A 26,245-nucleotide genomic window follows, 5' to 3' on the forward strand; every position below is an offset into this window, starting at 1 on the left:
GGAGGGAGGGGGCAGGGTCAAAAGTGACAGTGTGTGTGAATGTTGCCGAGGAGAACTCTGATTGTATCTGAAGCTGAAGAGAGCCACCGGGAGGTACCAGGGTTCAGGAGCAGAGCCTTCCTCCTTACAGCTGTGGGGAAGGTTGACTGACGTGGACAGAGATCTCTGTGGACAGAGATCTCCATTTCCAATCAAGAAATCAGGCTGCTGCAGGTAAAGCGGTCTCCTAGTAACATCCCCCTGCCCCCCGACTGCATTTCTTCTGGATGCAGATCTGGTTCTTCCAGGGCGGCGCATCCAGACAGGCAGTGTGGTGTGGGTTGAGGGGTGAGGTGGGGGGGGGGGCACTGATCAGATGAAAACCTGAGGCAGGTAGGTCTCTGAGCCCCTCTGTGTCCTCTCGGTGCACAGGGGAGGCTCTCCAGGATGGAGCTGCAGACTCCCCAGCACCCTCTGCTCCCCGGGGCCCCAGCAGTGCTGCGGAGGGTGGGGGGAGGGGCTGATGGTGGGACGCAAAAAGTGGTGGGGGGGAGAGAAACCAGGAAGGGGTGGGGGAGAAAGGAGTTCCTCAGGGGCCCTCAGAGACCCTGCATCAAAGGCCACCGGAGAGCCTGGACCTAAGCAGAATTGAACTGAAATGAACATTTGACATTTACCCTGAAAAGGAGGGTAATTGATTCTTACCAGGTGCTTTCTATGTGACAGTTTCTTTGTACATAACACATAATTCAATAATCCCCCAAAATCCTTTTAAAGAGGAGTCTGGCACTCACTGCAGCTGAATTTCTGGAGTGTGGACGGAATGCCAGGTGGCCTATTTGCACGGTTTAGCTAGGACTGGCTCACTGATGGTCCTTACAGTCACGGGGAGGGCACTTCTGGACAGAGATCCAGATCTGTGTACCACCAAGCCCACAGCTAGGCGTGAGACCTCTGTGTGACCCCTGCCCTGGGGTGAAGTTCGGCCCCCTCAGAGGGCAGCAAGGGGGCACCTAGCCTGGCTACTGCTCCTGGTGCACAGCTGATGCGATGGGGTCACGACCATCAGGAAATATTTACGGGTGCAGGGGATCAAGCAAAAAGAGGCCAAAAGACAAGAGTATATCTAGATTTGGGGAAAAGGAATTTTTCCCCCTCAACTGAAAGAATGCCTGCTTCCTGTTGTCCCAAAGAGTGAGTCCTTTTTTTATTATTTCTTGATATTTTAATCCAAGCTTTTGAAGGTCTCTTTTCTAACCTTCTTACGCCCCCCTCCCCAAAGTTCTCTCCCCTTATTTAAAACATCATTTCCCTGGCCCACCCCCTTTATGCCGGTTTCCTTCCTACCTACACGTTTTCATCTTTTCCCTGAGATGGGGAGCCCCTAGTTCTCTGGACCCTTTATTTAAGGTGTCTTCTGTAAGCCTCAAGATATCCCTGTAAGGTAGGTGTCATCGTCCCACTTGACGGATGAGGAAAACTGGGCTCAGTGTCCGGTGAGTGGAACCAGTTAGAGAACTTCCCTTTAGTCCTCTGTGGGCTGTGTGGGGCACCTGGGGTGGCAGAGGCATCCCCCCCACCCCCTCCCTGTCCCCGCGTGACCTCCACTTGAAAAGGAGCCACCTGGCAAGGTGAGAAGTTCAGTCTCCCCCTTTTGTGTGTCCTTGAGACAATTCGTTACATTCTTTCTTCCACGGCCCGCACCCTCATTGGCCCGCCACCGCACTTCCCCATTGGCTGTGTTGGCCGGGGACGCGCCGTGATTGGTCCCCAGCCTGGTGCCCAGGCGCTAGGTCTGTCTCCTGGTGGGGGTAGGATCTAGAGTCCCCAGTCTGGCTCGCGCGCGAGGCCAGCGACAACTGTCCCGGCAGTCAGGGCTTCAGACAACCTCCCGCATGTCCTGGGAGAGGGGACGTTGTGTGCACGGGCACGGACCTCCCGCAGCGCGTGAGTATAGACCAACCGCTGCTATCACTGCGCCGGCTCATCTTCGCAAAGGTACACTTGGCCATGTGGGTGTTCATGCACAGGTGTGGGCTGTGCGTGCCCGTGATCCGAGCAGGTGAACGTTGAGGTCTGGGGCCAGACGTTCAGCGGACGTGTGTGTATGGCATCGTGACAAAGTACAGAGTTCTGAGAATGATTTTGGCTTTCTCTTTTACGTGATGTAATAAGCGTAGGGAACCAAAGGAAGCTGCCTGGGAGTTGCAAAACATTATCCAGCCTATTGTGTACTTTCGCGCAGGGTGTGCTCATAAGCGTCACACTCAAACGTTTCGTGGAGTGATGCTAAAAACTGATGAAAATTTCTCCGAATCGCAGAAGAGGCAGAGGTCATATTTTTCAAAAATTTAGTGTAGGGAGTTTTTAAAATGTCGACTCCAAGTGTGTACTAAGTGGTGTTTTGATAGGAACGGGTTAGTGTTCAATAGGCAAGTCGAGAAAGGTAACTTGAAAGTGTGCTTTGCTCTGCAGATGAGGAGTAGCAAAAAAAAAGGCAGGACGGTATGAACCGTCCCAGTGCCTTTCTAGAAGAGTTCGTCAGTGAGGCTGTCTACTGACTTTGTTGGACTGCAGAGCGATGTACTTGCTGGTCTGACCCACAGGTTTGAACACAGTGAAAAGCTTTTAAAAGGGAATATATGTCAGGCATTCTGAAATGCCTATTATCTTTGGCCCGGGTTTCCTGCAGAATGAATGGGGTTTTCGCAGAAAAAGTATCCAGCAAACCTCTGTCCACAGGGCTGCAGAGCCCGGAATTCCTCCAGATTCAGCTTCCCACTCTGTCGTGCACTCCACTTCTGCTAAAAGGAGTAGCTCGTGCTGCGTGCCTTTGCTCCGGGTGGTCATAGAATCGTGACAGTGACCTTACAGAGGCAGCAAACTTTCTAAAGACTTTCTCCCCTCCTTTGTACAGACAAATTAAGACCTCGGGCTTCTTGGCTCATACAAAGTCACACGGGAGATTAACACGGAGCTGGAGGTCCAGTCCAGGTCTTGAGCCAGTGGATAATCCAGCCGGCCTTGCCCTACACCAGTTCATCCCACTGGCCGGGTACCAGCTCTGAGTGCAGCGTCATCCCACCCACGGTGGGTTCTTGGGCCTAGTGTCCTGCCCTCCCCCCCCACTAGCTCTGTCCTGAATTTCCAAGATTCTCACACATTTTGGTTGCCCAAACATTTACACTCATCCCCCAAACGTGGCCAGTTTCTGGAGTCAGGAGAGGTATCCAGATTCTTGCCCCTGGGTAATCCCTCCCCTCCTCTCCAGCATCCCCTTCGAAGGCTTTTTAAGCTTCCGAGATGTGTGCCTCTCACTGTGGATCTGGCCAAAAACTGAATTCAAGAGATCGTTATGCTTAGGATCCAGAGAGGGCTTTTGGGTTTTGGTCGGACTAGCTGTTATTCCCTGCCTCCAAGGTCTTTTCGTCATCCTATCCTGTCTTACTCTGACCTGCCGTGCGAAGGACGGTTTAGATGCCGATACGTTAATCCCAGCCAAGGATTTTACTAATTTGTTGGCAAAACAAGATTAAGTTAGAAACCAGTGTGGATGGGGCTGGCCAACTTCTTAGAGGAATTGGGGCCTAAACTAGGAATAAAAGGACAGGTTTGACTTCTCAATAGGTAGAGACTGGGGGGCAGGGGACAGAAGGAGGGGCGGCATCCCAGGGCAGACAGGCAGGGGCCACAGAATAGAGGGTGGTGGGCAGGAGAGCAAATGTTTCTGTTATTGGTGTGAGGGAAGGGAAAATGGGAGAGTCTGCTATCAAAATGCAGATTTCCAGGTCCCGGGGACAGAGTCTGGGACTCTGCTGTCCTTATACCTCTGGGGGCAGTTTCCTTAACACACGTGGCCCCTGCACAGGACATTTAGGGGAAAAGGTTTGTTTTTGTTTTGTTCTGTCATAAATAAAAGATCCCTTCTCAACCTCATTTTTACAGTTGGTTCCCCCTTTCCTAGCAGAAGAGCCAACCTGGGGAAAAGGCAGAAGGAGGGTCTTGCTCTCCCCTCCCCCCACCGAGACTGTGGCTTCTGCGGTACTCACCCCGTGAGCCACCCCCTGACACAGACCACAGGTGCGGACAGGCCAGATCCACCTGTATTATCCCAACAAAAAGCTCTTTCTGAACAATACTTACACCTCAGCTCCTGTTAGGTGCACAGCGCAAGTTAATAAAGACAACTCGAGACGCATGCCTTCTGGAGATCCTACCAGCTCATTCCTAGCCAGAGAGCAGGATGGCATTTAGGAGCAGGACGTTTAAAATTGCCCAGGGTCTTATCAAGTTTCATATCTGCTTGGCTTGAGGGAAGGATCCTCTCCCATCATCCCTGCGTCCTGCCCTGCTCCTGCCTCAAGGGGGAAACTATCTCAGACTCCTGACCGTGGGGCGCCTGGGGCAGGCAGGGTGAGGCAGAGGCCCCGGCTCGGCAGGTGGGCAGGATGCTCTGGGACTGGCTTCACCCCTAGTGGCAGGCAGTGAAGACTGGCCCAGGGGGTCCGTCCCCTTTGCAAGAGGCAGGGGGTCACAACCCTTATCCTGTGACTGAAACCACACAGCCCTCCAGGTATTTGGGTGGAGTGTGTTTGGGGAGAAGCCTGGGAGGAAACCCCGATTACCAGCATTGGCACCGCGAGAGCTTCAGATTTCCCATAAGCCCAGGGGCCTTTGGTGTCAGTATTTTGAGACCCTTAGAGAATTCTAGATCCTGGGAGAATCCTAGTGTTTATTTTACTTCTGCTCACTGACCTAAATTCCCTGCTGTCCAGGCACATTCATTTCTTCTTAATTTAAGCAATTAAAGAAAACCTATGCTCTTCGGTTCAAAAGATTTTTATTTCTTCCCCAGGCAAATCAAAAGTTTCTTTGTTTCACTTTGCTCCCTATTAAAGATTTGTCAGTGTCTGGGAAGTGAGGCTATAGTTTTTAACCCAGCCATCAGGCTGGATGGGCCTGTGCAGATTCTGCGGCTGTCCTCTGTGCACTGATGGTGGCATTCTGGGTAATAAATGTTACAGGAGCTTCACAGATCAGTGGCACAGACACCCACAGACGTAGTGGCACCCACTTACTATCTTCCTGCCATTGTTTTGAGAAGCGAAGAGAGGAAAAATAGACCCATTGGTGAAAATTACGTTGTTGGTAGATTTGTTTTCTGATCTAAATGGTGTTTTACAAATCCCACGCTGCCTGATTGGGTTCACTATCTCTGTGGCTGGTTCTCCCTGTAGAACTTAGTGGGAATGCTTTCTCAAGCCCCCTTCCCCGACATTCCCTCTATGGAGGAGACTTCGTTCCCAGCTGCCAGATGTGGTGCTTGGAGAGAGGTGTTGCTGTATGGGCCCTAGTGATGGCTCAAACCGTGAAGGTATCAGCATCACCTGGGGAGCGGGCTGCCCACCAGACGCCTGGGCCCAGTAGATTCCGAACCAGTATTTTCAAGGTGGGGCCTGGGCGTGTGTATTTTCTACAGTCCCCCCGGTGATTGACATACATCAAAACAAGCAAACCCCAGGCTGAGGTTATGGAATGTCCCTGGGTGGCAGGCAGGACCGAGCTCAGGGAAGCCTGGGACCCAGTGGAGGGCTTCCATTAGAATTCACTCAAAACCCCAGCACTGAGCACCTTCTGGGAGTACAGAGGTGATGAAGATGTGGCCCCTCTGTTCAAAGGGCTGGCTGTCCTCTGGGTGGTGGGGTGAGTGCCTGAAGGAGGAATCTATGACTCAGGTAAGAGACCTTGGTCCCTGTCTTTTACTAAAACTGTTATGGATCCATCCCAGAATTGCCTCTCCTAGGGGAGGGCTCCTGCTTTGTAAACTCAGATGTGACAACCTAATGATCATCCTCAGAATGCACAGCAGGCCAAGGCACACCTGCTTCTAAATCTCTGTCATTATGTGACTTTTTGCTTTCACAGGTAGAAAAGTGCATCTCTCCTTTTTTGAGATTATATATATATATTCGCGAATATATATATATTATATATATATATATATATTCACGAATCTAAGGACACACCTTGATGGATTTCTTTTTGTACATATACCCGTGTAACCACTACCTAGATCAAAGAGGGGTGCATTCTCATGGGAGGAAAGACCTCAAAGGGTGTGGACACATGCCTGTTCAGCTTTTCACAGACTGTAAGGAATGAGATCTCAGGGGTATGGCTTGCTCTCCTTGGCCACGGCCAGTCAATTTAACAAGTGTCTGGTGAGTACCTGCAACGTTCTGGAAAATCCCTGGGGTAAAGCAGCAGTGCCCTTCAACTGTAAGTCAATTATGAGCAGTTTGTGTTCTTAGGAGTCCAGTTTAAATTCCGGATTTTTGTGTCCTCTGTTCTTTATTGTGTATGTTATTGATTATATTCGTCGGTTTGGGACCTGTTACTTGGGAGTGGTAACCCCTTTCTGTTTCAGTCTGCCTTCCTCTTTCTTTAGTACTGTATTTTTATTATTTAGGACCAAAGAAGGGCATACTGTTACATAGCAGCTTGTAATGGCGACCTCTGGAGAAGGCAGTAACCCCAGTGGCAGAGCAATACCCTGGCCCCTGGCACAGCTGTGGGAGCTTGAGCCGAGGGTGGCCCGCCGACGCCTGTCCCAGGCCCGCCACCGAGCCACCCTGGTGGGGCTGTTCGGCAACCTCCGGAAAATGGTCTACTCCCAGTCTGATCTCACAGCCTCAAAGGTAAGGGGACCTGGGTGTGGGAGGAAAAGTCTCCAACGTGGAGGGACTGTGGGGTGAGGTGGGGACCGGCCTGGAGCCCCCAGTCCCCCCACCCCCACCCTCAGGGCTGCAGTCGGGATGGGGTCAGTGATCAGAGGCGGGCACCTCGTGGCGCACGGCGTGTGGCTGCACGTGGGTGACGCGTGAGCCGGACCTTCCCTGCCCGCAGCAGACAAGCCTGGCATCAGAAGGGAAATAACACCCCGAGAGGCCTGGTTAGCCAGCGGCTCCTGTGTCTGTCCCTCGAGCGGACAGGGGTGACCTCCGGCATCTGCTCCGGGACCCTGCCTCTCCGCTCAAACACACACGCACACATGCACACACGCGTGCACATACACACACAGACACACGCACGTGCGTGTGACTTGGTTCTGGGCACCAACCAGATCTTTTCCGCAAGGCAGCAGAGCCCTCTGGGTAAGCATTTATCTGTTCCTGCTCTTGATTTTGCCTTTCTCCCTCGATAGCTTCTTTATTGCCTGTTAGTGCCTCTGGCAGAGCATGGAGGAAGGTTCCGGTGTTTCGGGTGGTGGTGCTAGAAGGAACGGAGCTCGTGTTATTGGAGGAGCCTTATAGGAGGTCTCCAGTAGGGGAGAGGGCCCCGAGATCTTCTCGCTCCCCCTGCCCTCTTGGAACAGCGGAGACACAGGGGTCCGAAGGGACCTGTCAGCTAGTTGGTGGCAGGGCCGGGAGGAGGGCCTCAGCTCCCGGCTCCAGACCTGGTGGTCTTTCCAGAGACCAGCCGGTTGCCTGCGACAGTTTCTAGCCAGCAGATTTTCCCTCGCGGGCTGGTGGGTTTCAGCGGAGCCGCATTTAAGGACAGGGACCGCTTGAGGGGCATGAGCCCCCAGCCTCCTGCTGCTGGAGCTAACACAGCCTTCTTTCACTGAGGGCCAACACAAGAATTCCTCGTCAGCTGGCACGGGGCCAGGGCCTCTGTGACTGTGGCTTGATTGAGTGGTACCTCAAGCACCTTTGTGCAAGACGCCGAGTAGGGCCCAGAGGGTTTTTGGGTGAAAGAATCTGAACAGAGATCCTGCCTGCTCTTGTAGAAGGGTGTGGAGGGTGAGAGGTGCAGGGGCCACTGTTCCTCCTCTCTCTGCTGAGCCAGGCTCGGGGGATCAGGGCAAAGAGCCCGTCTGGGCATAGCTCTGCGCCGTGTCCCCTCGCCGAGGAGGAATCTGCTACCTGTGCCCAGGGATGCGCCGAAAACCCAAAGTCCCCGTCACTGGCCAGTGAAGTAGTGTGCACAGACTGGCAGCCAGAGAAAGAACAGGGCCCCAAAGTAAATAATCGAAGTCAAATATAGAGGAAAACTGTATTTTCCTCTATATTTGCACCCCCTAAAGTCTGTACCTCGTGACGTGGTGGTGGAGAGCCTGGCGGATTGGCCTGGGTCCATGTGAGACAAGGTACTTGCCAGGCTCCCGTCACCACCTCCCTTAAACACGGGCAACAGTAACGGCTTCCTCAGAGGCCTGTCGTGGCACCTAATAAGATCGCTGCGTGGAAAGATGTGGCATTGTCATAATGGCTTCCGTCTTGATCACTTACTAGTGTATTACCTCATTTATCTGCCACAATTCCATTCTGATCTCATTTTACAGAGGAGGAAATGGAGGTTCCAGAAAGGTAAACAATTTGCCTGGAATGGCACAGCCAGGAAACAGCAGGCAGACCAGGTGTTCTCTCTCTTCTCCTTTTTCCCTCATCCTGCTTGAGGGACAGCCCTGAATTCTGCCTTCGTCATAGGCATGAAGAAAAGGTTCGCCCTAACAAAATACCAGGAATAGGGTGGCTTGAAACAACAGAAATGTATTGTCTAGGAGTCCTAGAGGCTCAGAGTCCAGAATCAAGGTGTCCACAGGGCCATGCTCCCTCCCTCTGAAGGCTCTAGGGGAAAAGCCTGCCTGCCTCCCAGCTTCTGGCGTTTGCTAGCAATTACTTGGTGTTCCTTGGCTTAGAGATGCCCCACTCCAGTTTCTTGGCCGTCTTCTCACTGTGTCTTCACCTCATCCTCCCTCTGTGCACGTCTGTCTCTGCATCCAAATTTCCCCATTTAATAAGGACACCAGCCATGTTGGATGGATTAGGGCCCATTCTATTGACCTCGTTTTAGTTTAGTCTACGAAGGACCTATTTCCAAACAGGGTGACATTCACAGGTTCTGGGAGTTAGAACTTCAACATATCTTTTTCAGAAGGATATGATTCAACCTAGAACTAAGGTCCTAATTAGCCTGCCAAGAACATTCTGGAAGCACCCGGCTTCCATGGCTCTGTGTTGGCCCTCTAAGACTGCAAGTGAGCATGGGGTGTCTGGGCCAGAGGGCCAGAAAGGCCTCACCTCATCCTGATTAAGAACAAGCCTGAGATGCTGGGAACCAGGTAAAAGGAGTATTCGAGGGCCGCCTGGGTGGCTCAGTTGGTTAAGCGTCTGATTTCAGCTCATGGTCTCGTGGTTCGTGAGTTCAAGCCCCTCATCGGGCTCCTTGCTGACAGCTCAGAGCCTGGAGCCTGCTTCGGATTCTGTGTCTCCCTCTCTCTCTCTGCTCCTCCCCTACTCGCTTGTGCTCTCTTTCTCTCTCAAAAAATGAATAAACCTGTAAAAACATTTACAAAATAAAATAAAAGGAGTATTCGAGATCTCGCCATCAACTGCATTCTCCTGTCGCGGTTTTGGGGGCAGCAGAGTGTCGTGCTTCTCGCTCCCCTCAAGCCTCCTTTCTGTGCACCAGGCGGGACGCTGGGACAGCACCGGGGCTGTGTGCCCGTGGCTGCTTTGGCTTCCTCTCGCACTGCCCGCCCCGGCCCTGACCACACCTGGCTTCCCCAGTCCCCTGGGGCGGCCCACGTCCCCAGCCACCCCGTCTCTGTCCCTGCGTGGAGGCCTGCCTTTGAGACACTGTGCTCTCCAGAGCTCAGCTCGGCCTGCTTGCTCGGCTGCCGTGCTCTAGGTCGTCTGGACGCCTCCAGCTGGAATCAGTGTCCCTTCCCACGCGTTTCCACGGCCCTCGGCTTCTACTCCCTTTGGTGCCTACTGAATTCTAGCCTGTGTTACAAGTCGTTTCCACGCTTGCCTTGTCCTTCCTGCTGGAAAGCAGGTGCCATCTGATTTACTCTGTGTCCCCAGGGGCCGAACACACAGCTCTGCCTGTTGCACTTGCCTGATGAACGTATGGAACTCTGGACAGCTATCGGTGGTCAGCCAATAAACAGTATTTAGCATTTCTTGTGTTTGCATAATCTTGCAATCACCATTTGACTTTAGGAATAGGGGCACCTGGGTGGCTCAGTCGGTTGAGCATCCGACTTCGGCTCAGGTCATGATCTCGTGGTTCATGAGTTCGAGCCCCGCGTCGGGCTCTGTGCTGACAGCTCAGAGCCTGGAGCCTGCTTCGGATTCTGTGTCTCCCTCTCTCTCTGCCCCTTCCCCGCTCAAGCTCTGTCTCTATCTCTCAAAAATAAATAAACGTTAAAAAAATTTTTTTAAAGGAATATTACACACAGGAGAGAAGGAAGGGGAGAAGGAGGAGGGGAATGCTTTTGACTTAGCCCTGCAGCAACAGGAAATTCAGAGTTCAAGTTGACAGGGCATTTGGTGTTTTTTGATCAGCTGAAGTGTATGCATCTAGCAAATAAGAACTATTTATTTCATATTAACCAGCCAGTTGCTCATTGCGATAACTGAGCAGAAGTTAGTTCTGGGTCTTGGTGCCAGCCTGGGGCTGCTGTTCGGCCACAGTTCACTCCATCTTCAAGGAGCATATATAGCTGTTTGCCCTTCGGAAGCCCTAGTAGTTTGCAGAACACAGCCCCGTTGCCAAATATTTTAGCATTTCTGTGAGAACCGTCTCCAGAATACAAATTAAATGCTTCCGAACAAACTTCCCGACCTTTTTATTGACAATGTCAAGGAATGTGACTTTGCATCTGAGGGAGCATGGCGTCAGCCTGCGGAACGGACTCCTGTGTCCACGAGACCGCAGCCTCGGGGATGGAAGGCTGGCTTTTCAGCATTGTCTGTCTCGGTTCCCAGTGGCAGGTTTTGAATAAGGCGAAGAATCATATTCAGGAGCTGGAGCAAACCTTGGACAATCTTCTGAAGATGAAAGGTAATGGACCCCTGTCGGCCACCCCCGTCTCCTTCCCAGGGAAAGACTGGTTGGTCTTTCCACCGAAAGCAGAGTGACTGGATTAAGCCAAGTGAGCAGGTATTTCCTGCGTGCCGACCGTGTGCCAGGCACTGTGCTGAAGCCAGGAGTGCAAGGAGATTCGTGCCCCTGCACTCAGGGAGCTTACAGTCTGGCAGGACAGACGGAAGCCATCAGGTACCTGATCCCATCTTGAGAGACCAGAGAGGAAGCGGACCGGTACTTATCACGCCCAAAAGCAGAGCCTGGCTCCCTTTCTTGGCACTCAGTGTGGGAACGGTGGCTGGCGAGGAATTTGGGTTTCTAAGCTGGTGGAAACCAACTTCTAAAAGGGATACTTTTGGTGTCTTGATTGAGAAGGGCCGGTTTAAGAAACTTCTCCCCCTTACCTCTAGAAGAAGAGGTGAAACTGGACCCTTGACACCCTAACCCGAATCTGGATGGGCTCAGGGACCACTCACGGTCCACCTGGATCAGAAGGGCAGGAGGGAGTCGACAGAGGCTGGGCCTCCCCGTTTGTGACCCTTGCCTTCACCTCCCCAATAGAATCCTTCAAGCTGGAGGACGGGAATGCAAACAGCTTAGAGGAGGTCAAGGCAGAATATGCCAGCATGTACTCTGGAAATCACAGGTAAGACCCCCAGGCACCACCGTGCAATCAGCAAAGGAGGGATCATCTCATTGAGGCAGACAACTGCATTGGCGGTTCCTAAATGATCAGCCACTGATCCCAACCCCATCCATTTCCGTAAGCCATCCTTCCCTTACCAAGTTAAGATACACCCTGTATCCCATACTAAAATCTGATCGATACTTACATCATGTGCCCATGTGAGAATGGCTACATTTCTTTTTAAATCATAATAATTAGGATTTTTCTCTAGATAGATTATAGACCTACAGCAATTAAAAGTGTGGCATCAGCTCAGGAATAGATTAATTATATTTTATAGTTATTGTATTTTAATTCATTAAGTTAGGAGTGAAATTCAGTGTCTTCCTTCAAGATCATTTGTATTTCTTTTCCTGGCAACCTTTAGTGCCTATTTTTTGCCCATTTTCCTGTTGGGTTGGTGGTCTTTTTCCCACATGGCTGTAGAAGTCCTCTGTATAGACCAAGCAATTAGCCAGCCATCTTTTAGGATATGACTTGCAAATAATTATCCTTTGGTCGTTTGTTTTATTATTTTGCTTTTGATGTTTTTGCTTTTTGTTTTGGCCACGCAAAAATGAAGTCTAATCTGTCCATCTGTTATGGTTACTCAGAAAGGCTTCCTGTGCTCTGAAATTTAAAAAAGAAAAAAAAAAAAAAAGAAGAAGGGAGCCTGGGTGGCTTAGTTGGTTAAGCGTCCAATTCTTGATTTCAGCTCAGGTCATGATCTCACAGTAGCGAGATTGAGCCCCACGTCCAGCTCCCCACTCAGCGTGGAATCCCTCTCTACCCCTCTTTTTTTGCTTCTCTCTCTCAAAATAAATAAACATTTAAAGGGGCGCCTGGGTGGCTCAGTCGGTTAAGCGGCCGACTTCGGCTCAGGTCACGATCTCGCGGTCCGTGAGTTCGAGCCCCGCGTCGGGCTCTGTGCTGACAGCTCAGAGCCTGGAGCCTGTTTCAGATTCTGTGTCTCCCTCTCTCTGACCCTCCCCTGTTCATGCTCTGTCTCTCTCTGTCTCAAAAATAAATAAAAACGTTAACAAAAAATAAAATAAACATTTAAAAAAATAATGTTAAAAATAAAAGAATCTTCCCAGGTTTTCTTCTGGTGCACTTGCTTCTTAACATGATGCCTTGGAGATTACTCCTATCAGATGAAGAGATTCTGGGTTACAAATCCTGGTTTTCCAAATCGTGTCGTGCTGTTCTGCTCTCTTAAAACTGCCTTTTGAAGAGCAGAATTTGAAATTTTTGATAAAGTCTAACTTACCCATTTTTTTCTTTTTGAGGTTGAGGTTTTGGTGTGAACCTAAGTATTCAGTGCTTTGGGGTGCTGTTACAAACGGCACTTCTTAAAAATTCAATTTCCAGTTGTTCACCACTGGAATATAGAAATACTATTGGTTTTCATATATTGACCTTGTATCCTGCAACCTTCCTAAACACCCTTCTTTGTTCTAGTCACATATTTGGAGATTCTTTGGGATTTTCTACATAGATTATAAATAAAATCAGTTTTACTTCTTCCTTTCCAATCTGTGTATCGTTTTGTTCTTTTGCTCGCCTTGTTGGATGGGCTAGAACCTCCAGTACTATATTGGATAGAAGTGGTAAGAGTGAACATCCCTGTCTTGTTCCTGACCTTAGCAGAGACATATTTTGTCTTTTACGGTTAAGTATGATGTTAGCTGTAGGTTTTTCATAGATGCCCTTTATCAGGTTGAGGAAGGTCCCTTCTATTCCTAGTTTGCCGAGAGTCTTTGTCATGAATGGATGTTAAATTTTGAGGAGTGCTTTTTGGCATCTATTGAGGGGATCGTTTGGTTTTTCTTCTTTAAGTCTGTTGTTACAGTGAATTCCACTGATGGAATTTCATCAAAGTTTGAGCCAGCCATCCTGCATTCCTGGGATAAACCCCACTTGGTCGTGATGTGTACACACACACGCACGTGCACACGCTCACATTAAAATTGTGTTCAGAATGTCAGTGTCAGTGTTCATGAGGGGCATTAGTTTGTGGCTGTCTTGTTTCTGTTTTCTCACCAGCCTGGTCTCAAATAAGGTTTGTCATAATGGCTCTGCCAACTGGTGCCCAATCGAGGCAGTTGGGAAGGATGCTGAGGGGGAGGAAGAGGAGGAAGAAGAGGGGGAAGACCAAGAAGAGGAGGAAGAGGAGGAAGAGGAAGAAGAGAAGAAAGTGGAGCCCTTACACTCCCCAGTCACCTTGTTGCCAGACCTCATGGAATTTGAACGGTGTGAACGGCTGGGAGGGTGGCTTCACGCATGGCCTGAACTCTTGTGGGGAAGGGGTCAGAGGCTCTGTCTGCAGCAGGCTGCATCCCCGGTGCACTTCCAGACCAGGCCCCAAATCAAGGAAGCTCCAGAATTTCCATATGTTAGGGGCTTGGGATGGGGTTGGCAGAAGAGCTAGAGAAATAATCTTGAAGTTACATTGCACAGCACATACACTGAGTTTACTTAGACTGGGTATTTATTTGGGGTGACTTTGTGGGGGCTATGATGGGGATTAGGAGGACCAAATACCCCCATACACACACACACACAGACACACACATACACACACACACACACACACACACACACACACACACACCAGCTGCATTACTGGTCTTATAGTAAGAAATACAGTGGATGACTGGCCTGGACTCCCAACAGCCACCCACTGCCCCTCCACAGACTTAAGACCCATGGCAGCCATGTTGGCTTCCGGAGGCCAATAGAAGGAGGCTCGCTCCACAGCTGAGCCTTTCCGGCCCTGAAATAAAGCAAGCGTCATATCATGGCTGCGCAGTCATGGGGCTTAGAATTATAAGCACTTTTCCCATGGGCTGAGAGGTGAGCAGGGAGCGTGGGCTCCTTGTTCTCTCTTTTATTAGGCAGAGAGCTCCATGGGAACTCTGGGAAGACGTGGGGGAAGGACCCTGGAGCCCAGATCTATATCATTCCATGGCCCCCCAGGTGGCTTCTGCTCTCCAAGTGTCAGGGGCATGCAGACTAGAAAGGCTAAGCCCCTGGTAAACCACAGAGCTGTGGCACTGCCCGTGTGGTGTGGACCACCCCACTAATGGACACCTGAGGAGACGGTTTGGGGAGGGACCTTCGGCCACTGGCTTCAGGTCTGGGAGATGACGCCATTTCTGTTCCAGGTATCTCAACTTTTACAAGCAGATGATGGACCTTCTGATCGGGAATGGGATTGTCTCCTCACAGGAGGTGACACTCCCCATCGTCTCTGCAGCCATCTCCCACCTGTGGCAGAACCTCTCTGAGGAGAGGAAGACCAGTCTCCTGCAGGCCTGGGCACAGAGGAACAGCGGCCTCCTGGGCCTTGCTGGTACCTATCAGGAGGCAGGCTGTGCCGAGGGCAGCGTGAAGGACAGTGGGGTTGACAGCCAAGGAGCCAGCTGCTCACTCGTCTCTACCCCAGAGGAGGTGAGCAGACCGTCTCTGGGTCAGGGGGAGGAGTGTGTGGGAACGATTCCATTGCCTTTGGCCTGGAGACACCAGGGGTCTGCTTGGGGTCATTTACCAAATGTGAGGTAGTGTTTAAATTCTGACTCAAGCCGTGTGTTTCTGATTTTCCCGGCCTAAGCGCTACCACCACAAATGGCATTCCTTTTTCTCCTGCTTCCTGAGCTTTCCACGGGGACCATAGAAGAGAAGGCTTAAAAGGTCATTATCAGTTGGGATTGTTTTCAATGCCAGTTACTCGCTCATTAAACCATGAAGGGAAAGGTGCTTCTCCCACGCAGGGAGGTCCCAAGGTCAGGAGGGCTTCCCATTAGTCTCAGTGAGGTCACCATGGACTTGGTCCTTCCCCTCTCCCTGCTCTGCCTCATCGTAAGGCTGACCCCTCACCTTGTCTCCCCTCCCCACCTTCCCGTGTAACTGTAGAATGGCAGCTAGGAGCCTTTGAGCTGTATAGTCCCTCCTCCACATCAGGTAAGAGAGAGAAAGATTCATGTGGCTCTTTCTTAATGGTCAAGGAAGACCTTTTCCAGAAATTTCTGCCATACCTCTCCTGCCCTCCCATTGGCCAGATTGCCAGATTACTGAGCCAATGACTGACATCATCGAGAACGTATTATGTTTGGACCGGCTAGGCCCAATCCCTAAGGGGAGCTCAGTTCCCACCCCCAAGAGCATTGCTGCCATTCAGTGAAAAGAGAGGAATTCACTATCGACTATTGGCCTCTCAAAGCAGTGTGTCTGGTGGCATTAGTGGTCACTCAATGCTGAGATCGAAGCGGGCCCCTCAGCTGTGCTTCCAGAATTAGAACAGCCTCAGGAGGCTGCTGCCGCCTCACGGCCCTTCTGACCTGCTTCTCTAGCTTGGGGCAGGCAGTTCTGTGCTCTCTGCGCCTGTCCTGTGCTTTGCAGGACACTTAGTAACCATGGCCTCCACCAGGTCAGCCGCACCCCTCTGCTTGCCCTGACTTTCCAAGCACCCCTTAGTGGGTGGTCCCTTTGAGGAGATGCTCTGTGGCTCTGTGGGGAGCCTTAGAGCCAGACAGCTTTGTAGTGCCTGGGACCCCGGGGATACAGCCCTGAAATACTCCATCGTCCAGGAAGTTGCCCAGCCCTCAGGGCCCGGGGCCCGGACAGCAACAGGATGTCAGTCACCTAGTCCAGGGCTTCCGGTTTACTGATGAGGCCTAAGGAGTGAGGTGGCTTGTCCAGGATGCTCAGCTCCTGCTTCAGAGGTTGTATCTCCTTCATCAAAGAATTTTTCAAATCTTTCTTTGGTCACCTGTCTATGGTCAGCCTTCCGTGATCTCCCCTGATCCTTCTCAAGTGGAGTCTAGTAAAAAGGCAGGTACCTGGCTAATACCTCAGACCCACTGAAGCGGAGTACCTGACCCCTCAGGTGGCTCAGAACCTTCATTTTTTAAAATGTTTGTTTATTTTTGAAAGAGAGAGAGAGAGAGAGGGAGAGAGAACGAGTGGGGGGGGGGCAGAGAGAGAGAGGGAGACACAGAACTCGAAGCAAGCTCCAGGCTCTGAGCTGTCAGCACAGGGCCCGATGTGGGGCTCGAACCTGTGAACCACTAGATCATGACCTGAGCCGAAGTCGGAAGCTCAACCGACTGAGCCACCCAGGCACCCCAGAACCTGCATTTCTAACAAACATCCCAGGTGACTGATGTATGAGGGCATTTTGGAAGGAACTCTCAGTGCAGATATGCAACAGCGAGTCAGCTTTTGTGTATGTCCCCTCCGCTCCCCCAGTTGGACTTGGGCTTCTCACCTATTTGTCCATTAATGTTGGCTTCACCACGAGAGTTCCTGAGTTCTCCTCCATAGTGGTCAAAGCGGGGCCAGGAAACCAGTCGCTGAAGACCTCATACCCAAGGCATGTCAGCCAGCCTCGATGTCTTTGTAGCCCCGAATCGCCTGGCCCTGAGGTCTCACACAAAGAAGGCAAAAGGAAAACATATGCCAAATGTGCGGACAAGCGTTTCAAGCTGTAAACCGATGTGTACAGGCGTGTATGTGCATTTGCGGCACGAACCTTTCCTCAGGGAAGGGCAGACCCAACCCAGAATCTAATGTCCCCAAATCATGGAAGCAGCCGATCTTTTCCAGAAAGGGCTAAGGGCTCACATTCTTCTGGCAGCAGAGTTCCTCAGCAGTGCCCAGATGAGGGCTCTGCCTCACTGCCATCCCTAGGCTTGGGCCAACCCAGGGCTGGGTGACCAGGTGAACAGAAGAGAGAACAGTTACACCCAGAGCAGGGCCAGTCACTACTCTGGCTTCCAACTTAGTTGCAGTGAAGTCTTTATAGCTCCTGGTCCATCTGGAGAGGTTCTGCTGCAGAACAACTGTGTTTGGGGCCAGCTCCTGGATGCAGGGTCAGGTGTGCCTGGGAGGGTCTGAGAACCAAGGCCCCATGAGTGTGCTGGGTGCTCCAGAAGGGCCACAGAGCCTGGCAGGGCACCCCTACCCCCGGCCAGGCTAGCTTGGAGAGCCGTATACACAGCTGAGGACAGTGTGTGGCCCGGAACTTCAGTGGGCTGACTGGTCAAAGGCAGGAATTTCAGACCCAGGACCCTGCCTCCCACCTGCTGGGGAAGAACACAGAGTGGATGGGCTTCTGGGCTGGTCCTTTCAGTGACCTCTTCCCAGACCCTCTTGGAGATAAGCAAAGGGATATTAGAAAGAAGGTTCATCATAAAATGTCTAAAAGATCAGGCGAAGGGCCATCGGGTGCCTGGGTGGCTCAGTTAGTTGAGCATCCGACTTCAGCTCAGGTCATGATCTCATGGCTCGGGAGTTCAAGCCCCACTTCGGGCTCTGTGCTGACAGCTCAGAGCCTGGAGCCTGCTTTGGATTCTGTGTCTCTGTCTCTCTCTCTCTGCCCCTCTCACACTTGCCATCGGTTTCTCTCTCAAAAATAAATAAACGTTTAAAAAATTTAAAAAAAAAGAAGAAGAAGAAGGGCCATCCACATGGCCAGAGTCCCAAGGGATTCAGTTCAGGGGAAGCAAATTGTAAGAAGATAAGAAAGACAGACACAAGACCTCCAGAGATAGAACAGTGTCTCAGGTAAGGGGAGAGACCCTATGGAACCTCCCAGAACCTGCCAGCTATGGGCCAGAGAACTCCCTCTCCTCTTCTCAGGGTGACTGCCCTCGTAAATGGGGTGTCAGACACAGGGAGGCGTCCCTGGTGAAAATTATATAAGAATGTCCCGCCCAATATCGGGGACATTCTTATACTAAAAACAAAAAACAAAAAACGATTCTTTATTTAAAATTCAAATTTAACGAAGCATCCTGCATTTTATTTGCTAATCCTTGCATTCCTAAGTGTATATATCACATTCCTGTGGAATATTTAATATTTTTCAAGAAAGTAAACAAAAGCAGGACTGAAAGCCATCTAAATAACAAGACTGCAAAATAGAAATATCCAATGTAACACGCCCCAGGAAATGACCAGAGGGAAATAGGTCAATGTGTCAACAATAGACCTCTCTGGGTGGGACGGCTTCTCCGTGGTTTTCATTTCTTTCTCTGTTTCTATTTTCCAAAATCTTCACGATGAGCATGTGTTTCTTTTATAAAGCAGATTAATATCAATAATAGCTAATGTTTCGGAGGCGGGTGCTTCACCGACCTCATCTTATTTAATTCCTGCAGTGTCCCTGTGGGTAGGCGCTATTGTGATTCCCTTTACATAAGAGGAAGATTCGAGAAATGAGGTCACTTGTCTGAAGTCACACGGCTTAGTGAGTGGCAGGACTGGGAGCTGGCCCTCCTGCAGCCTCACCCCAGCGCCCCCAACCTCTCTCCGGCTGTCCTGGCTGATAGATGACTGCCAGCTTGGGGATCCTGGGCTCGTGTGGCCTCTGCATCTCGGGAGGTGTAGATGAGCCCTCTCCCAGGGCAAACTGAAGCCTGACTCTGGCTGCTGCGTCTCACGCCTGGGCTCCCACCTTCTTTAGAAAGAGGAGACCGCAGTCCCTGGTGCTCCCCCGTCCCTTGTGGCCACCTCTGGGGTTGGCACTTTGTTCTGGGCGGGCAAGCGCTTACTGTGCACGGCCTGGGAAGGTCACCAAGCAGAGATCCTGTGTTTGGGCCCCGGCTTTCACATACCCATCCTTTGGGGAGTGAGGGTTAAAGAGAGAGCCTTTCTATTCGTGTCTGCCAGCGGCCCAGAGCAGGTGCCAAACTAGTGCTGACACATCACATTCTGTGCCTTCCTTCAGATACTCTTTGAAGATGCCTTCGATGTGGCAAGTTTCCTGGACAAAAGTGAGGCTCCAAGTACTTCTAGCTCTAGGTGAGGAAAGGGGTATGAAAGAGTGTGAGTGTGTGTATGGACCCCTGCGCGGATGCTTAGGGGCCGCTCCCCTGCAGCCCCACAGAGGGGCGCAAAATTCCGCAGAAGTTCTTAGAGATCCACTTTTGTCTGTGGTTCGAAGCGGGCTGGTCCTAGGATTGTGCCACTGAGTTGAGGCTTCTTCTATGTAGAAAATGCTTCCATCCTGGCCCAGGGCTGAGACGCAGCGGGTCATGAGCTCGAGGCTGTTCACACTGCACCATCTTCCCAGGGTGAGGGGGGCCACGGGCAGGTTGCTGCGGTTGTCTGGTCTGAGAGGTGGGCAGGGGCTCCGGCCCCCCCACCCCGCCCCGAGAGGCTGGGCCAATGTGGAAACGGGCCGTGCCCGGAGCTGGACAGGGGAGAAGTGGCTTTTCACGGTGCTTCTGGGGATGGAGGTGGGAAGAGGGGAGGAGGGGACAGCTGACCCCATGAAGCGAGAAGACACAAAATAGGATCTGGGGAGACTCCCAAACAAGCAGCTTGACTAAATCCGTAGCGCAGGGGCTTTTCGCAAAGAGAGCTTGATTGGGACGCAAATTCCTTTGTTGCTTTGGAAAGCTGTGGTCTTCTAACCTATAGGCACAGGTACCTGCGCCCGTGTCATGGCTAAAAAAAAAAAAAAAAAAAAAAAAAAAAATCCCGATTATTTAGTTTTTCTTCTTTGGGAGTGAGGAGACATTCCTGTCCTCATACCCCAACAAATATCCCCACTCTCCGCCAAGGCCATGCGGCCAGGCTGTCCCCGGTCACCTGACATCAGCCTGTGTCCCTCCCACCTGCCTGCTCCACTCGGCCTCAACAGACTTGTCCAAACTCTCCAAAGCTGTTTGATGAGGTGACTCGAGCTCCTCTCAGCTGTGTGTGGGGTTTGGTTCTGCTGAAACGGGCTGGAAGCGGATGGATGTCCCTGTTTCTGAGCTGGGCTTGGGCTGTGGAGACAACTTCGCCAACCTGGAACTCCTTACTGTGCCGATGGAACACGAGAACAACCTATTAAAAATGTTTCCTGCTCTCCCTGGAAAAGGCATGGATTGCTGCCGGAGGGTTCCTACGAGGCTTGTGGGACCTCGGTCCCAGGGGAAGTGAGGTCAACATGCAGGCTCTCCCCGCATGACTTGAGGCTTCTTTGAAGTTGTTGGGAAGGCAGCGGGAAGGCGTCTGCAAAGCAGGCCTTCTCCGTGCTGGTGCTCTGTGTTAGACCTACCGAGGGGAGGCATCTCAGGGGACTGAGCCCAAGTGTGGCGGATGCCCCCTGAGCTCCGTCAGCTGCCACAGGGGGACCAGGACCGTGGAGCGTGGCTATGCGAGGGCGAGCCTGAGGGACAGAGGCAGTTTAGCTCCCTTCTTCCAGAGGCCACAGCTCAGAACGCTAAATTAGGGCGCAGGAGCCAGTCTCCCTGTAGTCTCTCTTTTCCCGTGGGCTCCATTGAAGCCGCGGCAAGGCAGACCTCCAGGCTGTCTGAGAATTCAGCCGGGTGCTTCCAAGTGCGTGGTTCACCCTGTAAGCCACATATTTTAGGGGGTACCAGCCGAGGCCGAAGATTAGGATTCTAAATATTTGCTGTTTCTTCTCCTTTGTCAGTTCAGCATTTGCCGGCAGCAACCCAGAAAATCCAGAGGAGAAGTTTCAGCTCTACATGCAGATCGTCGATTTTTTTAAAGGCCTTTGCTGCGTTAACACTCAGTTAAAACAGGTAGGACTGAGCAGAGCGATGGGAGGCCTCCGCTCACCTCCCGCAGGATGCCAGAAAGGACTCTCGAGACGAGAGTCAGCCTGATGCACCCTGGGGAATAGAAGATGTCCAGGGAAGCTGAGGGACGAGACTGACGGATGTTCCCCGGGCAGGCCTGAGATGGGGACCTGGCTCTTGGCAGGCATTTGTAAATGTTGTGTGACTGGGTGACAGCTTTTGGAGGGGCTGAGCTGTTCTGTCATCTTCTGAGCCCCTGTGCTAATGTTTGCTGTCAGCTTTTGAAGGGCATTAATTTCCGCTTCCCAAAAGCTGACTGTGTCTTCATTAGAAGGTACGTTCCAGAAATTTTCATGCGGGGAGGGGAGTGAGGTGTGAGGCACCAAGGGCACAGGCCGCTTCAGATTCATAACCCAGGAATTTCTCTCCGAATTTAGCAAAGACACAACTGTTAATTTAAAAAGGTAGGCAATAGGGGCGTCTGGGTGGCTCAGTCAGTTAAGCGTCCGACTTCGGCTCAAGTCATGATCTCACGGTGCGTGGGTTCAAGCCCTGAGTCAAGCTCTGTACTGACGGCTCAGAGCCTGGAGCCCACTTCAGATTCTGTGTCTCCCTCTCTCTCTGCCCCTCCCCTGCTCATGCTCTGTCTCTCTCTCTCAAAAATAAACATAAAAAAAACTAAAAGAAATAAAAAAGTAAGCAGTAATAATGACAATGCTTGTCTAAAAATAACTAGGACAGCTTTTCAATAGGTTAAGGTATCATCCTATTAGCGGCCCTCTTCCTACTGACCCTTCCTTGCCTCTGCCGAGACCACTCTGAATCTCCACTTGGGGCCCAGGGCCCCCCCTCCGCTTGCTCCGCACCACCCATCAGCTCTTGGCCGTCCGGCCCTTACTGCTGTGTCCGCCTTCTCTTGGACACAGGAAAGTCAGTCCACTTTACCGAGGCCAGTCTTTGCTTTCCCTGCTTCCTTTTCCCCGCATATGGTAGAAAAGAAAGACCAAGCAGGACTGGGTATCCGTATAAAGCAGAGAGATGCTCCAACTTGAATCCTCTTGGGAGCTAACCGGAAATGCAGATTCCTGGTGCCCCGGCACCCAAGATTCTCATTCACTTTTGTGAGGCAGGGCCCCAAGAATGCGTATTTTGAACAAGCTGGCCAGGTGGCTCTGGGGCAGGAGGCCGCCAGCCTTCACCATACGCTGTATAAAGAGGGAAATCTCATTCTCTTCCCCATCCACCTCCCCTGTCAGCTTGACCGAGGTCGTTGGATGAAACTCTAATTAGCACCTGTATGGTGTCCTAGGAAGGCTGTGTTAGCACTCAGCACCTGGACAGCACCTAGGACTGGCTTAAAACAACAAAAATGTCTTCTCTCACAGTTCTAGAGGCCAGAAGACCAAATCAAGGCCAAATGTAGCCAGAAGCTAGAGAAGGTGCAGGGCCATGCCGCCCCAGAAGGCTCTAGGGAAGAGTCCTGCCTTGCCTTTTCCTAGCTTCAGGTGGCCCCCACAGCCCTTGGCTTGCAGCTGAATCCCTCGAGTCATGGTCCCTGTCTTCACATGGCCTTCTCTCTTCCATGTGTCTCCCAGTCCCTCGCATCTTCTTATAAAGACAACAGTCATTTGGATTAAGCGCCCCCCCTAAATCCAGGATGAGCTCATCCTGTAATCCTTAAATGATTACACCTGCAAAGACCCTCTTTCCAAGTAGGGTCCCAGGTGGGCATGAACTGGAGTGGATAGGCTACTATTCAGCACCCAAGACCAGCAGATACCTCTCGCGACCTGCTGCTTTTGCAAATCTGCAGCTCAAAAATGCCTTGGACACCATTTTCAGGGGCTTAGGGAACTGGTCCCTTCTGAACAACATTCAAGCCCTTGGTGTGACACAGACTTGAGTGTGTGGCCCCTCCTGGGATGCTTGGCTTCCTGGCGCCCCCTGTGCTCCACTCCCTCTTTTTCTCAAGCTTTGCTGTGGTCTTCACCCTGAATGAAGGGCCCACATGACTTTCCTAGAGACCACCTGGTTCCCTCTCGGATACGCTGGCTCCCCATGCACCCTGCCTTCCTCGGTAGAGCACCGTGAGCGAGGACGTCAGCAGAGTCTTCTCCCAAGCTGGCCATCACCCGGGGGACTATGTCCCACATTCACGAGGTGGTTGACTGGGCTTAGGGATGCCTCCCGGGGCCCAAGGGGACTGGCCCCTGACCAGCAGGGTAACAAACTACAGGGGTCACTTTCTGCCAAGGTGGGGAAAGACAGGAAGAGCAAAACCCAGGAACCTACTTTTAGGGGGAGAGGTAATAGCGAGTCAGGTCAGTGGGGGCCATTGTAAAGGGAATAAAAAACCCCTGCTAAACACACACCGTGCTGCTGCTTAAAAAAATTATCTAATAGTCAACCCATGTACATAGTTTAAAACTTGAAAGTTACCAAAAGATATACAAAGAAAACTCAGTCTCCTACCAGCGTCCCTTGGCTATGCCCCCATTCCTTTCCCCAAAGGCAATCACCGTCACCAGTTTCTTGTGCAGCCATCCAGAGATACTCTACGGATATTTATATATTCTTTCAAACACAAATGGTAGTCTACTCTGCACACTGCCTTGTACTTCACTCTTTTCCTTTCAAATAGTATACCCCACAGAGAGAGAACCATCTCGTTCCTTTAATTTCAAATAGCTGCATGGTATTCCCTCGGTGGGTGCACCATGGCATAACTCACTGTCCTCCATTGATGGGCATTTGGAACAAGCTTTGATGCTGTCCCCCCCCACCCCCCGCCTCTTACGTGATCCTGGAAACCCCCAGGATGGAAAAGCAGCCAAGAAAACCCTTTCTGAAGATCATAGAGTATGGAGTTGAGTGAAACGGAAAAGGGACCTGCCCCCCGCCCTCCCCCGTAGCCCTTACTTCCTGGCCGGAAGCTAGAGAAGATGCAGCAAGAGATGGGGCGGACTCTCGGGGAGACATGGGGGCCTTCTCATCTGCCTGGGGACTGGATTCCTTAAATAACAACTGATCCTCTTCCACCCTGTGTTTTGCAGGAACCAGACCTCCCCGTTGACGATGAGATGATCATGTTGAGGTGCATGGAGACCTTCGATGATGAAGACCTGTGACGCACAAGGGCTGGGAAGGGAGGGGGTGAACGGCGGTGGGCGGCTTCCAAGTACTATGCCGACAGCCAAAGCTGTACCTGCCTCGGCCTTCCGGGACATTTTGGAGTGGCTGTCCCAGAGCATTTGGATGGTTTCCGTTTCTGATTGTTATAAAGTATTTGCAAAGTAGTGTGGCCCCGTGTCAGTCCCTCAGGGTTGTTTGGTGTGAGGGGTTGGCCGGATGCCAAGGCACACACCTGCTCCTGCTGTGTTCCTCTTCACGGGGGTCCTGGGGGCAGCCTGGCTGAAGCCCGGGCCACGGGCCTTTCAAGAAAGGACAGGTAGGGTCTGTCCCCAGAGGTGCCATGACACTGGGTACTTTCAGCACACTTTGGAGTCAGGACATAGTTCTGGTGGGTTCTAGAGAGTTCTGGAGGCCACTCACTCATCCTGCATGCCCTGGGAGCCCAGGAACGGTGCTGACCACTCATGTGCTGTAGGAGCTACAGGACATCGGGGCAGAACCAGCTTCCTCTGCTGCTTCTGGTAATAAAGACTCCTAAATGGAGTTCAAGCCAGATCCCAGAGTGTTCCGAGTGCTTTCTGGTGAGGCTCCTGGCCGCGCATACGGGATGTGATAGTTGATTCTATGTGTCAGCTTAACTGGGCCACGGAACCCAGGTATTTGGTTGAACATTATTCTAGATGTTTCTATGAAGGTATTTTCAGATGAGATAAACATTTACAATAGTAGACTTTGAGTAAATACAGAATAATTACCCTCCTTAATGTGGGTCAGCCTCACCTAATCAGTTGAAGGATCGAATAGCCCTGAAGCCTGAGCTCGAGGAAGAGGGAAATCGCCAGTGACTGCCTTTGGACACAGACAGCAACTCTTCCCAGTCTGTCCGCCTACTCTGCAGATTTGGGACATTCCAGCGTCCACAATCACGTGAGCCCATTCCTTAAAATCTCTATGCGTGTGTCTGCACACGTATGTAATATGTAGACGTGCTTGTGTGGACGTGCGTGTACACATGTGCGTGCACACACATCCTACATCCTATTGGCTCTGTTTCTCTGGAGACCCCTCACCAATACACCGAGCGTGCACAGAAAGGATTCCCTGGCTTTTTACCGCTTCCCATCATGACCACATAAGAAACTGAGGCGCAGGTTAAGGGTTAGGACGCGAGCGCAGTCCTGCCTGCCCTGAGCCCCAGTGCTGGCCCCTCACCTCATGTCCTGTCACGAGCCCACCCCCGAGGCCCCCCCATGGGGGATACACGAGGACTGTCGCTTCACTATTTATAAACAACCAAAATGGGGGGGGGGGGGCAGGTAGGGGCTCTCCGCTGGGGGCTGTGCTGAGCAGAAAGAGGGGGGCTCAGCACCTGTGCTCACAACCACCCCCAGCCACTCCAGCAGCCAAGAACAAGGCAGCACGTGGGAAGGAAGAAAGAAATCTCTACAGAGGTGCCGGCATATAGTAGGTCCTCAAGGAATGCGGGCCTAACCGGCTCTAACCAGCCCCCACCCCACTCCTATTTAGTCCTCATTCCTGGAGCATCGCGTGCTACGGGGGCCCCTGGTCAGTGTGGACCTCAGGGGAATACAGCATCCTTTCTCCCCACAGCCATGTGCGAGGAGCGCCCCTGCCTTCACACCTCAGCCCCAGCGGCCGTCGGCTCCCCACCCCGCAGGGCTCACTGGATATGGCACGGCCCGAGATGGATATGTTGCTTTAAAATCCCCTCAGATGCTACTTATCCTCCCTTCCTCCCCACCTAGGACTCTTCCAACATCAGTCAGGTATCTACCTGTATCTTGACTGATGATATCTTTTCCCTTGTTAGCCAGTCCTGTATCTGTCAGAGATACAGAACCAAGAGGATATGGATGGGGATGGGTATAGGTGCGGGTATAGGTTTAGGTATTTTGCTTTAAGGAACTGTTTCACACAATCGTGGAGACTGCAAATCTGAAATCTGCGGGGCGGACCAGCCAGCTGGAAACTCGGGCAGGAGTTAACGCTGCAGGCCTGACATCTATTAAAATAATGAAACAAGGAGGCCATC

The 26,245-nt window shown here is 51.7% G+C and overlaps 2 protein-coding genes across 7 annotated transcripts in view; one reads left to right on the forward strand and one right to left on the reverse strand.

Moving 5' to 3' along the window:
* The first annotated feature begins 1,803 nt into the window (after window positions 1–1,803).
* On the forward strand, window positions 1,804–24,204 carry STRA8 (stimulated by retinoic acid 8). The gene is made up of 9 exons (XM_060633213.3): window positions 1,804–1,926; window positions 6,449–6,677; window positions 10,755–10,830; window positions 11,416–11,500; window positions 13,568–13,774; window positions 14,689–14,974; window positions 19,254–19,327; window positions 20,952–21,063; window positions 24,114–24,204. The coding sequence occupies exons 2-9, from the start codon at window positions 6,486–6,488 to the stop codon at window positions 24,186–24,188; spliced, it is 1,107 nt and encodes a 368-aa protein (XP_060489196.2). The 5' UTR covers window positions 1,804–1,926; window positions 6,449–6,485; the 3' UTR covers window positions 24,189–24,204.
* Window positions 18,558–26,245, reverse strand: part of LOC132679560 (solute carrier family 23 member 1-like) — a 67,559-nt gene continuing 59,871 nt past the window's right edge. For 4 of the 6 annotated variants that reach the window (XM_060633210.3, XM_078438994.2, XM_081795076.1 and 1 more), the window contains one exon: window positions 21,057–26,215. In XM_060633210.3, coding sequence (XP_060489193.3) covers window positions 26,124–26,215 — 92 coding nt within the window. In that variant the 3' untranslated portion in view covers window positions 21,057–26,123. Of the gene's footprint in view, window positions 19,976–21,056; window positions 26,216–26,245 lie in introns of those variants that run through there. The other 2 variants (XM_078439008.2, XM_060633212.3) reach the window with 1 other exon arrangement.

This window comes from Panthera onca, chromosome A2 (assembly GCF_046562875.1).
Source record: "Panthera onca isolate mPanOnc1 chromosome A2, mPanOnc1 haplotype 2, whole genome shotgun sequence".
Lineage (NCBI taxonomy): Eukaryota > Metazoa > Chordata > Mammalia > Carnivora > Felidae > Panthera > Panthera onca.

Excerpts from the sequence above, each read along its gene's own strand:
- STRA8 (XM_060633213.3), top strand. The coding sequence starts at position 6,486 with ATGGCGACCTCTGGAGAAGGCAGTAACCCCAGTGGCAGAGCAATACCC. Across the intron at positions 6,678-10,754 it reads CTGATCTCACAGCCTCAAAG|TGGCAGGTTTTGAATAAGGC; the intron begins GTAAGGGGACCT and ends CTCGGTTCCCAG. Across the intron at positions 19,328-20,951 it reads CCAAGTACTTCTAGCTCTAG|TTCAGCATTTGCCGGCAGCA; the intron begins GTGAGGAAAGGG and ends CTCCTTTGTCAG.